This window comes from Excalfactoria chinensis, chromosome 1 (genome assembly GCF_039878825.1).
Source record: "Excalfactoria chinensis isolate bCotChi1 chromosome 1, bCotChi1.hap2, whole genome shotgun sequence".
NCBI classification, from domain to species: domain Eukaryota; kingdom Metazoa; phylum Chordata; class Aves; order Galliformes; family Phasianidae; genus Excalfactoria; species Excalfactoria chinensis.
The window spans coordinates 112,778,230-112,791,860 of record NC_092825.1 but is presented as its reverse complement, the minus strand read 5'-3'; the positions used below and the strand labels follow the sequence as shown (position 1 = coordinate 112,791,860).

General features: G+C 38.9%; 1 protein-coding gene across 1 annotated transcript in view; it reads left to right on the top strand.

The window, feature by feature from the left end:
* Positions 1–5,390, top strand: part of MBTPS2 (membrane bound transcription factor peptidase, site 2) — a 34,059-nt gene extending 28,669 nt beyond the window's left edge. Inside the window, exon 11 of the mRNA XM_072359416.1 lies at positions 875–5,390. Coding sequence (XP_072215517.1) covers positions 875–1,097 — 223 coding nt within the window. The 3' untranslated portion in view covers positions 1,098–5,390. The remainder of the gene's footprint in view (positions 1–874) is intronic.
* The last annotated feature ends 8,241 nt before the right edge of the window (positions 5,391–13,631 follow it).

Here is a 13,631-nt window from a genome sequence, read left to right as displayed (position 1 = left end):
TATGGCAGGACAAATGTTATTGCTAGCTTTGCTATGTCAGAGCTTTATTAAAACCTTTTGTGAGCCATCATGGTGAACTAAGTAATAGAGTATAGTTGTTCTTTTTCACTCTTGTTGATGGGGGTGTTTTGTTTTGTTTTTTTTAATCTTCAGCAGAAAACTTGTCCTGTTTAAAAAGCAGGGTGACAGTGCATTTAAACATGCTTATTAATGAGTGAGATTGTATTTACACACAAATAAAGACTAATGGGCTTGAATATAGCTAATCTAAGAACGCTTAGCCTTAGCAAGCTTTACCAACTGTAGAAATTATCTACCCTTGCTTCATTCTCACATGCACTTGCATGCACAGAAATTCACTCAACTTTTCTGGCTAACAGTTAAGTAGGAGGGAGGCCAGATTTTCAATCATATTTTAGCCATTTACTTACTCCAGTAAGGGAGTGCTTTGGAAAATATTCCTAATCGTTATTTCATACTTAGATCATAGCTCTATAATACTTTCTTACCTCAGGCATAACGTCAGATCTATAACCTTGCTCCAAAACCACACAAGGCAAGGGAGGAAGATGGGCAGTATTAAGCATGACTCTGCCATCTCACGCTTCTATCCTGTTTGTGAAAAGGACAGATTATTAAAGCATCCAAACCTAACACTTGTTTTTCACTTAAAGACACATGAACTGATAAGGGCAGTATTCTGAGCCATTACGTTATGGTGTAAAACTCCTTGTCCTTATATAATTCCCACAAAATAGAATGGCAACATAATGTTTCTTCTTGTACACTAGAATTTAAAAATATGTGTTTTTTGTTAGATTTGGCTTTACATTTTCTTGAATTTTATTAATGAACCTTAACTAATTTCAATCAGATACTTAATTTCACTCTCAGGAGCACTGGCAGTTATCAATGCTGTTCCCTGCTTCGCTTTGGATGGCCAGTGGATATTAAATTCTTTCCTGGAAGCAACTCTGAGCTCCTTGATTGTAGAAAAACAAAACAGAGAGCTTGTTGGCTTTTTAATTTTGCTTGCTGGGAGTACACTTTTGGCTGCCAATGTTGCACTGGGACTTTGGATGGTTACAGCACGATAGGACACTGGATATTCATCAGTTCTTGTATTACACGGACACAATGAATCCAATGCCTTTTAAAACTTCTTCAGTACTCAGACTGAAATAATTCCCTTGAAATGACACTGAAAGAGCAATCACTAGAGGCTCCTGTTGTAACTTAAATCTGTACAGTGTTGTGTCTGTGCTCTTGGGAAGAATAAGAGAAAGAAGCAAGAAGCTTCTAATGTACTCTTTAATACTCTGTATTAATTTTAGAGAATTTCCATTGTAAAACTTCACAGCCTGATTTGTTGACTTAAATCTCAGAATAAGGGAATTATTTGGCCTCAGACATTTGTAAAGTGGAAAGAGAAAGCACTTAAATCTTATTTTATAATTTGAATAATGTAAAAAAAAAAAAAAAGAAATGTGTGGGCTCTGATCATTTCTCAGTCAGCGTTATCTTGAGTGTCTGCTTCGCTTTGTAATCTGGTGTTCTACCAACTGTGACTCTTAGAAGCCCTGAAGTCTTCATCTCAAGATGGTGTAAAACTAGGTAAATGATTGCCATGTGTTAGTGAGAAAGAGGCCATATAGGTTAGTATCTTTTCCTTTACAGCTGGCCAAAATTGACTGGAAGCATGTTGTCCTCAGGACGTAGATGGGAAGTTCCAGTGTCTGTTGAGAATGAGGTATGTGGGAGGATAACAAAACTCACATGTCTGTGTTTCTTATGTGTTCGGTTGCATATTACTATGCACAGCTGAAGATTTTGTAAAGGCAATATTTGTCAACAATGGCTAGAAAATAACTGAAAATTAGTGTTTCAGTGCAATAGAATGCTGTGCAAAGTTATTGCTAAGTGATAATATTTGTGTCCTTTTACTCAGAAAATAATGCTGCCTACAGTTAAAAGTGAAATCTGTTGTTTTAATAGTGTCTGTCTTCTGTTGCTGTGCATGTTGTATGCCTGGTAACTCACTGATATTTCTTAATCTTTCAACGGTTTGCTTTCCTTTGCTGTAATTGAAGTGTTGTTGAAGCTGCTTTGGGATCGGGATTGTTTAGAGAAAGAACATGATTCTGAATCTTAAGTGTTCTAACATTTCTGAAGTCAGTATGGACCATATATTTGTTTTTAAATGAGCAGTGGAAGAGCAAACTGTTTTGCTGAGTCAAGTATGTCTGATGTATTCTGAAGCCCTTTGAGTCTGTAATGTTTGGTATCTCAGTAGGATTGTAACACTGACCATTGTGTCCTCCTATTTTATATAAAATTAGGTTTATTGAGACGCTTGTCTCAATACAGGCTGATATTTCAAATAATGTTGCTCTGGTTTGGAAGCCTACATATTTGAAATATGTAAGTTTTGAAAAATCTGCAGCTTCTTTCCCATATAGTACTCCCAATAGGAGCTTCTGCAGCTCAGAGTTCCTTTAACGAGATGGCCTTTCCATTCATGAACTTAACTGAAAGCTAAGCTAATGGGTGCTGGCCTGCAGGGAATTGTGAAGCATTCATAGAATCATAGGATTACTCAGGTTGGAAAAGACATCAAGATCATCAAGTCCAACTGCAGCCTAACCATTGTACCCTAACTCTAACAACCCTCTGCTAAATCATATCTCTGAGCACCACATCCAAACGGCTCTTAAAAACATCCAGGGATTCAACCACCTCCCTGGGGAGCCTATTCCAGTGTTTAACTACCCTTTCTGTAAAGAAGTGTTTCCTAATGTCCAACCTAAATTCACTTGGTGCAACTTGAGGCCATTTCCCCTCATCCTGTCACCAGTGAGAAGATACTTGTCCCATTCTCACTGTAAGCACCTTTCAGATACTGGAAGAGAGCAATAAGGTCTCCCCTCAGCCTCCTTCTCCCCAGACTAAATTCACGATCAGCTAACGCAGATTATCTTGGTGCTAGAGCTATAAGGTTAATTTTAACAGCAGGGTTGATCCCTATTCCTGGTGCTGCTTCATGGATTCACAATTCTGATAATAACATTTGCCTACTGATGTAGTATTTTTGCAAAGTAGCCTTCACATCAGCTGGGGCCTCATGAGTTCATCTCTGTGGGACGGCAGGCCCGTGCCTCTGTTTTCAGTTGTTTCAGCCTAGGCATCAAAATAAATCCTTCAGCCAATTCAGCATGTGTTGGTCCTCCTAGGGACTTCAGAAGTCATCGAGTGCAGGAAAGGAAAACAAAACTATTAGAAACCGCCAGCTGGCTTCTTCATGCAGAGCCATGCAGAAAAGCCCGGCTCATTGTCACTTTCAGTAACTTGCAGAAGGTTCAGAGTAGCTGTTTCTGATGTGCCTTTCTTCCCTCTTTCCATGAGCCACGGTGACATGAGCAGCCTGGTTCTTACAGGGGCTGGCTCTGAAGTGATGCTCTACAAGGCTGTTCATTCACCTAAGTAGCTGCTTACTAATCTGAGCTCTTTTTTTCTAGCACCATGCCAGTTTCCGCTGTCTCTGTTTCTTGTCCAATTGATAGTGCACAAAAATGTATTTGCACTCTAGTGCAATTTAATAAGATAAGATACTAACTTTTCAAAAAAAGTGCAGTTTATGTATCAGAGTTGCAGTGCTGTCTTAATTTCTAGAGGAATAACAAATGCATCTGTGGTGATTTCTAAAACATCCAGTGAAAACCACTACAAGTTTGGTAATTTATATATTCATGCTGACTCCAGCTGCTTAGGATGATCTTTTTAGGATAGTAACTCCTCCTGGAGATGGAAGAGAACTTGTTTTTAAATAATACATACATACATACATTGCATCTACTATATGGATGCTAGCAGATTGTCATCTAATGTGCCGAAGCATGAGTTTGAGTTACCAAACAAAAAGTCCTATTGCTTTCACTTTTCATGATCTCTGAAAACCAAACTTGCACTAAGAAGAATTTCAATCTGTGCTTGACTCCATCAAAATGAGGGTAGAGAAGACCTTTTGGTCATAGCTTTACCAAAAGAGACAAGCTAGAATGCCATTAAGGCTCTGGATAACCTCAGTGGTAGAGGTAAGTGACATAATTCATGGGTCCATTTCTCCATTCTACTGCATAGGGTTTCATTTAGGTAGGTGCAGGTACTTTGAATTAAGGTTTTAAGGAAACTGAGATCTCTTTGGTGACCCAGCACATACCTTAGATTTACTGTGGAAGAAGGTAATAGCTAAGGTGGACTGCTCTCTGAAGAAAAAGGTGTTTAGTGGATCCATTTTATTATCCTATAATCCTAATTTGTGGATCGCATTCTGTAAAGCAAGTGCCCTTTTTTACTTACATACAGTTATTGGGAGGGTTGCTTTGGTTTTGTTTTTACTGTTTTCTTTGCTTGTTTAGCAAGGGAGAACACAGAAGGGCACGTCATGTTTTGTGCAATGCCTTTTTTACTCTGGGTTATTTGCAATGTTTCTTCTACTTATATTTTTGTAAAAATTAAAAAGCAATCTTTCTTTAAAATGAAATCTTTTTCACTTCTCATAACTAGCCTCACAGAATAGAGCTTATTCTTTATTAAAGAATATATCCACATCATTTTAGGGGTTATTTTCTCAAGTGTAAAACAGAAAACTCTTAATGATTGGATGAACGCTACCATTTATGTATATAAGATCCTTTTAAAATCTGTATCAGATGGATAAAGTAATGTCAACGTTGGGAAGTGTTGTACATAGTTTTTACTTGAAAATGGTCAGAATTCTATAATTGTAATCAATTATTGTTCTGATTTGTTCTTTTTTTGTTTTGTTTTTTGTTTTTTTTTCAAGGAGACTTTTTAAAATCAGCAAGGACTTCTATAGCATGGTCTGATAATGCATGATGTGCCAATGATAACGGGTAACTTCTCAGAAAGTAGGATGTTACACGTTCACTGCTAGCTTTGGAAACTAAGACCAGCTTGCTTGCTTTCTTGTTAAAGTTAAATCAAAGAAACTTTGCTAGGGAAATTGCAGACAAACTTGTAGGTTATTTGGTCCAAAGTAATGATCTGGAGTGGAAAATGTGTTAACTCATTCTTTTATTACAATGAAACAGCCAACTGTATCTACAATTCCATTTTTTAGTAGTCATTCTAACTTGTTGTCTATGTGCGTATATACATAAATACATATGGTAGATATATAGAGAGCCATAGTCCGTATTGCTATTTATTTAGAGGTAACAGAGCTATCCTCCATATTCTGCATTGAAGACATTTTTCTTTCTCTTTATGGATTCCCTGACTTTTTCTGGATTTTAAAACTGGATCTGTGCTTTTCTCCTGTAATTATCTGTAGAGATTTCTCATTAAAAGACATGTGATGGACATAATGTAACCACAGCTACTTGAGTCTGATTCAGCTGATGTTCAAAACACATTTCCTGCTTTCTGAGAAGCCTCAGATATAGGTGCAGTAAACAAGGATTTCCAGGGTGGTTAAAAGAGGTCAACTGTAGAATCTATCACTCTCCCACTGCTGCTGTTTGTGCTGTTCTGAATGATAACTGGTATGAATGAGGCTGTACAGAGTATACAGAAGAAATGTTTTACGTGTAGACCTTCCCATGGCATCAGAGTGTCCCAGGCTTCTTGATTACCTTGCTAGAGGTTATATTTTTGTTTGGTTCAAAGTATCACCAATCCAGGTTTGCCATTAGTTTCCTATGCATTTTACAGAATGATGCTGTATAGCAAGTAGTTGTTTCTAGGTGGTGTTTTGTTCTTTGTTTTGTTTTGTTTTGTTTTAATTATTTATCTTCTATCGGAAAGATATGAATTTGTATTTAGATATCATTTTTGACAGATGAAGAAGAGCTATAAAGGTTTATGTGGCCTAAGCTGCATTTGTTTTAAAGACTTGTAATTCTAACTCTAGAAATACATATTTATTTGGAAAATATGCATTCCACACACTTGCATTCAGATTAATTCATTGTTACCTAATGTGGCTGAGGTATCTGTGGTATGTATTCTGTATTAATGAAGCATCTGGAAAGCATTGTAGTAGGGTCTGCCACCAAACTGTGGACCTAGTGTGCAAGGGTAAGAAGAAAAAGCAGGATAAAACACTGTAATTCCATTCATTGCATTTGTATTGGCATGAAACCTGGAAAAAAACAAACAACAAAACAACTTGTAATTAACATTTCAGAGCATGTAGCCCTTTGTTGAATCTTTTAATGAGCAGTGCTCAAACTTCTTCCCTTTCTGTATACTTTGTTCTATTGGTAAGTGTGCACTGAATGAGTGGATGTGGTAGTTGCAGCTGAGTAAAATGGTCTTGGATATTTCTCACCTATAGATGTTCATCCAGGGTTTCTTTTGCTGCAGTTGACCTTCACTGACCATTAGTTGCAGAATTCAAAAGCTATTTATTTTTAAGCCATCACAAGAGAAACGTGGTTTCTTCCTTTTCAAGTTGTGTGTTAATGTTTTTAATTCCTCTTTTCCATACATCACTTTGGTTTTAGATTTCGTATGCTCTTATCTGAAGGCTGTCGATGGAATACGTATTGTTTTGAAACCCAGTGATGTTTTTTCCTCTGCGTAGCCTTATTTCTCATGCTGACTCACAGCTGTGGAATGTTAGATTTCTAGACCTTTTGTTCCCACTATGCATTGTTCGTGATCACTTTTAAAAAGAAAAACAAAACAACAAAAAAAAAAAGCTTGGTTCTGAAAATGTCAGTTAACGAATAGTATGTAGAACTTTGAATAATGCATTGTGTTTTTTGTTGTGTTTTTTCTTGCTCTGTTTAATCAACCAAACAATAAGTATTGTTTTCTGTGTGTGATAAATGTATCCTGCAAAGGAATTCATTGTCTGATTGTTAATGTGCTTAAATCTGTTTTTAAAAAATAAGGTAAAATGACTTAATTCTGTGTTTATGGCAGTTATGTTCTCTCCCACATTCTCATGCTCCTATGTAATCTGTATTTGCTATCTGTGTACTAAGAAGCTTCCCACTACTCTTCTTTGTACTCAGCCATCTCCTAAAATCAATAATACTGCCAATTTTTCTTATTTACCAGTTTATAAACCCAGCTATTACTGTGATAATAGAAGTGCATCCAGAGAGACACCTGCGTGCTGTTCTGAGCAAAGCTAACTTTACTGTAATGTGCCCAAGGTACACAATTACCACCTTCTAGGAGCACAACCCTCAGTCTTGGCTACCTCCTATGTAATTCTTCTCTTCTTGCATTGTGGACTTCCATTAGCTTGCTTTGTAGTGAAATATTGGACATGGGATGCCATCGTTGAGGTAAGTGGAACCCCTTCTCTGAGTGTTAAAGCCAGTCTTATGTGAGGAATTTCAGTCTCAGCTCTTTGAGTGACATTAAGATGATGCCATGTGACACAACCTTTGATTTATATGTACATAGTGCAGAGCAGGGCATATATCCTGGACAATCTCACCAGGTTCCCCTAGGTATCCAGATGCAGTCTGGGGCTGTGCTAGCATGGCATCACCTGACTGTTCAGCCTTATTTGGAGATGAAGCTTTATCGTTCTTTGTCTTGAACAAACCTTTCTAGAGATAGATAGCCAGGTTATTTGTACTGAGAACTAAATTATCCTTTGCTGCTTATGGGACAGGCTGTTACTTTGTACCAGCAGAGCTGTTTCAGCAAGCACAGCTTTGTTCCCAGATAAGAGATTACTCTGAGAACTGGGCACAGAGCACAGATCATGGACACATTGGGAGGATTTCCCAGATAGGTTTGTGTGCAGTTTTCTCAATTCTTGCATGAGGAGGTGGAATTTTCTTTTTTCTTACTGATGTTAAAGTTTTGGGTCAACAGTTCATTTTCTTTTTTCTTCAGCATTTAAGCATCTATGGCCCTGTATCTTTTTCAGTCGATTTTGAAAGTGTTGCCTGATTATGTTATTATGTGTGTTCTGTAGTCTTGAATAAAGTCAGCAATGGATTCATGGCATCATGAGGAATGATGCCTTAATCACTAATACTATTTGAGGATAACATTTAGGAAGGGATACTCTATCAATGTATCTCACTGCTAGCTTAATATAGTCCTTTTTAACAAGCAGAAGCATTCCTAGATGTGCTAAATGTGGGGGGTTGAAACTGGGTGGTCTTTAAGGTCCCTTCCAGCCTAAGCCATTCTATGAAATCTAATCTGAGATTTTCATGAGCACTTGAACCACCCAATAACATGCAATTTAAGGTTTGATTATAATTTTATAGTGGTAAACTGGGAGAAAATAATATTCATGAAGTATAAACAACACAGCAACTCAGGCTTCTACTAACTCTTTCCCTCCCTTCTCTCTCTTTAGCCTCATACAGATGTGGGTCTGGTGTTTACTCTGATACTTTTAGGGCTGCAATGTTGTGATTCTACTCAATGCTCTTAGCAATTCTGCATCTCATTTTTGGAGTCTCTAGTTATTTTTTTTTTTTGGCATCTACCTTTTTTTTTAGTCTCTTTCAAATGTAACGGTGGCTCAATAGTGTTTAACTGCCACTTCTGACTATCTTGGAAACACATGGTTGCACATCTTGTTTCATTTCCCTCAAAAGGAATCATTTAAATGAAAACCAGAAACTCTCTCTCTCTCTCTCTCTATTTTTTCTCATTTATTATCCTTTTTACTTGTTGTTGCACTGGGAATATACCCATATCTTTGTCCCTTTACAGCATTATGAGATCTCTATTAAAATATTACCTGATATTTTTTTAAGTGTAAATTCCTCTGAGCCTTTTGCATTTGATGCAGTTACCCACACAGACATCTAGTGTGGCCTGAGATATCCTAAGGTGTTCTTAGGTTAGTAATTTGACTCTGAACAAGGTTCAAGTTTTGATACTCATCCCCCACTTGTCTCCATTTGTCTTCCGTTGGTTTAGGTCTTAGGGCTTCTAAGACCTATGCGTGGAGCTGGTAGATGGGGCCCTATAGAAGATCAAAGACATTCTGGACCAGCAGCTGGATACTTGGAGGGCTACCTGAGGGCATTTCATGTCACGCCAAATGCTTACATGTGGGCAAGAAAACAAGCCCGACTGATCATTTCCTTGGATTTCCTTTTTGACTCTTAATTAAATTGGAAAATGGGGCTTACCGAGCCACTTTTCTTTGACATAAAAATATGTCCAAGGTTTTCTGGTTTTGCACAGTAATGCTATTCATAAGGTTTATGGGAACAGAAGACATACGTTGTTCTGCTTTGGACCTTAGCCCTGGAAGCAGCAAAAAATGAGTACAGCAAGAAATAGGACACTTTATTTTATAATGAAAATAATATATCTCTCCAATTGTGGAGTAGCAGACATGCACAGATCTACAGAGGGTGACAGAGACGAAGTGGAGACAAGGCTGCCCTGGGGAAGCGTGACTATCCAGGTCAACAGCCACAGCACTGTGCATGGCTTCTTCTCCCTTGAAGGATCAAAGAAGTAGAGATTCAGTTAGGAATGGGATAAAATCAGGGAAAGAGTGTTGCAGAGAGAGGTGGTTTGTTCATTTACAGTATTTTTACATCAGAAAAAGCATGCGTACCTCACAAAGGGAGCATGATATCAAGCGTTTCTAGAGCCAAGTTGCAGATAGCACTGATGGATTTCCATCGCTGGCAGCTACATGCTATGCAGTAGGGCCAGAGAGATGATGAAAGCCTGTATTTTCCTGGTGGTTCAGGGTATCTAGCTCTGAGGGCTGGTGTCCTGCTTGCTGTGTACTGATTGCACTTGGTCACTCTTTCAGTAGCCTGGCTGTGAGGATGGAACTCTTCTCCTGTTTCTCATTCCTTCCTGAGTTGACCTCACAGGTGCAATTACTAAGAAAAGTTAATCCACTTTTACGATGTTTAGCCCCTTGGCTTTATTTTCACTCCTGCAGCTATTTGAATAACTAGCATAAACAAGGCCGAACCACCTGTATCTCTATCATCACTGCATGATCAGCAAAGTTAGATTATAAGCACACATTGCAAAGCACATATTCCTCAGTACTTACCACTGTTTTTTACCAACAGACTATTTACTGTTCTGTATTACTTATCTGGGACATGAAAGCACCAAAGGCAGTTCTGAAGAAAGCACAGGGTTACTTAAAAAGGGATTGCTTTTAGCATGTGCAAATGGACTGGATCAAAAATCAATCTATCATTTTAAAACGTGATACTAAGTGTGATACCAAACATGAAATATTACTGTTTGCCGATATGGAATCCTTCTGGTTCCTCCCCTGTACTCTACCAATTCAAATGCAAGTTACAGCTTTTATAGCTGTACAGTGTAGCTGAAGACATTAGGGATGCAGCCAGACTGAGTCCAGATTTGGTGACCTGAGCTCATCATAGGAATAGGAAGAGAAAGCCTGATCGGGAACACAGCTGATTGAGAAGGAAATCAGGAAACCAAACATTGTATGGTGAAGTGAAACAACAGAAAGAATCCAGGAAATGAGTGGCCATAAGGATTAAAAAATAATAATAATAATAATTAAAAGATAACTTTTATTATTAATTACAAATGCATAAGAAAATAGATTGAAAATCTGCCTTCTTCGAGATCAAAAGGGTGCTTTGAAATGCAAAATAAATCTTTTTTCTTCTGCCACAGATCTGTGTGTACACACAGATGGTAATTTGATAAGCATTTGGTTAACTTCTGCTAGCCTGAATTATTATCAGCTTAGATAAAAATGATTGCTAGTGGCCTGAGAAATACATGGGCTGTGAAATACATGGGCTGTAGCTGCAGGGAAGGAAATGGAAATGGTTTTGTCAGGTCCATAAATAAGAGCTTGCAGTGAAGAGAAGTGCTTGAGCAGTTATGTGGGGGCCCATGATTTGAGACCATCCAGCTGGGCTGGCCACTGTGCTACATGTTCCCTGTGTGGCCATCAAACAGAAGGGGCTGAAAAACTAACAGTGAAATTTACCAGGCCCTACAGCTGGGATTTTACTTGCCATGAGGCTATCAGGTCTCCAGAACTCTTCAGCCCTGCCTCTACACACTCCCGGTGTGCTGCAAAGCCTGGGGTTGAAGTGGGAAGCATGTCTCTAGTGTGAGGGTGACGAACAGCTTGTGGGATTGCCTTATAGGAGATACCTGAAAGCCACATGGTCATGATCCTGGGCACCTGCTCTGGATGTCCCTACCAGAGGAAACAGCCTACGGAGATCCCTCACACGCTGTGGTCCTAAAGGCTTGCTGAATCTCTTTCCCTATTGGCTCAACTGAGTTGTTCAGTGCAAAAGCATCCCATGAAATGCAGAGTGGTTACATCTGCTCTGTGCACAGGTGGGAATGGGATACAGCAGGTGGCAAACATTCTGGATACAGTCCAATGTCTATGCAGTGACCCACTGTTCTGACTGTTCATATAATGATGTTTTCAAAACCGTGGGCTTGGCCTCGCTATAATCTACAGGACAGAGCTGTCTTCAGGAATGTTGTAAATTCTGCATGATTCTTGGTTATCGTTTGCTTTTTAACCATGCTATCCACGGCCGTTGCTATTAATATTACGCAACAGTGTGGGAGGGATGCTTCCTCTACAGAAAGGTATAGACCACTTGTTGGAGAAGAAGGGTAAAGGGAGGGATATTGTCAGTTTTAAACTTCGGGGAAATGGTTACTATTATTCTAAAGAGCAGAAGTGTTTTAATGTTTGAATGGCCATTCTGCTTTTCTCCAGTATTTGTGAAATACCTTCTCTCTGTCTAAAAAAACGTGACTCCCTTACTAGCTTGGAAAGGGTGCAGTTTTGGATATGGAAACTTGTGGACAAAGGAGCTTTGAGATCAGCCCTCTCCTCTTCAGCTGCTCTAAATGCCTGACCTTGATGTATCAGTGATAATAAACTGTAGCAAGCTCAGTGCTGATAAAAGCTTGCTGTTCTCCAGTTGAAAAGCAAGTCATCTGTCTTAAGAGCAGCCTAAAAAACTAGGCAGTCGAACATCTGAAACTCGGAATTTCTGCTGGCGCATCCCAGGTTTTGGGATGTCATGCTCTGAAGTCTGACACTGCAGTCAGACAGATGTACCTGGCTCATAGGTCTGAATTAAAAATACACAAACCTGTGAAGTAAGCCCTTACTGTGGTGTTCCACATGAATGTAGAGCCAGATAATGCATGAGTAGTAAGGTTGCTATCAATTTGAAAATAAAAAGGACTCCATCTATACATGCTCACCACAGACACAATCTGGCTACACTGAGGTCAGTGGGAAAGATTTTTCTTCCCAGTTTCTTTAATCTACAGATTGAAGCAATGATTTTCTCTTGCTATAGTTAATTGGATAGTCATTTGGATATTTTAATAGTTTAATAATTTAATATTTTAATATTAACATTTTAATAGTCATTTGGATAGCCATCTCCTCCCTCTATAGCCAGTAAAGAGATGCAAGCTGAGGAATGCTCACATGGAAGTGCTTCCCTCCCAGTGTACTATAGACACAGTCCAAGTACTGTAGTCTAGTAATAAAGTTGCACTTTCTACATATGCATGTGTCATTAAAACCACTGAAACATGGAATCATGGAATCATAGAATCACAGAATAGTTTGAGTCGGAATAGACCTTTAAAGACCATCTGGTCCAACTCCCCTGCAATGAACAGGGACTCCTACAGCTACATCAGAGTGCTCAGAGCCCTGTCCAGCCTGTCCTTAAGGACAGGCCCTATTCAGGGATAGGGCTTCCATTACCTATCTGGGCAACCTGTGCCACACCAATTCTAAAAAACCTCCTACATTCAGTCTATATCTTCCGTCCTTTAGCTTGAAACCATTTCCTCTTGTCCTGTCACAAAAGAATCTGCTAAAGAGTCTGTCCTTTCTTACAGCCCTCTTTTATAGGTACTGAAAGGTGCTATCAGATCTCCCTGGAGCCTTCCCTTCTCCAGGCTGAACAGCCCCACTCTCTCAGCCTGTTCTCATAGGGGAGATGCTCCACCCCTTGGATCATTTCTGTGGCCCTCCTCTGGATGATGAACAACTTAGAATTGCTGGCTATCTGGCATTATCAACCTGTTCATGCTTTTAAAATAAAAATTGCAATAAAATTAGACAGAGAAGTAGATATAAATGCTTGAAAATATTGATAATTAAGATCGTGGTTTAGAAATCAATCTAGCTAGGATAGCTTTAGAAATAAGCCATACATATGCCTAAATATGGGTGATCTCAGTTATATCTGTGACATCAAGTGGCGCCTTTCCACTTCCCACTATATATCTCTTTCATAGTTGTAAATAGGCTTTTGTGTACAATAACAGTTCACAAGCTTTTTCTCCATCTTTCTACGAAGATCATAGCCGAGGGTTGGAAGCCATCATCCCTGCTAGAGCAGGTTATGACTGCTACATTTGATACAGGTTTAACACTGAATTTACAACATTTTACCTTCTGCCTTTCCCAGCAACATCTCTACCTTGATTTCATCATCTCACTAACAAATCCTGAACCGCTTCATGGAGTCACTTGTACCTGTCTTCTTTAGTCAGTAAAAATAGTTCTTTGTTTTAATTGAAAAAGTGAGAATTTCTCAGAGACCCATTTCCACCAGTCAGGGAGGAAGGGAAGGAGGAGGAAAGCA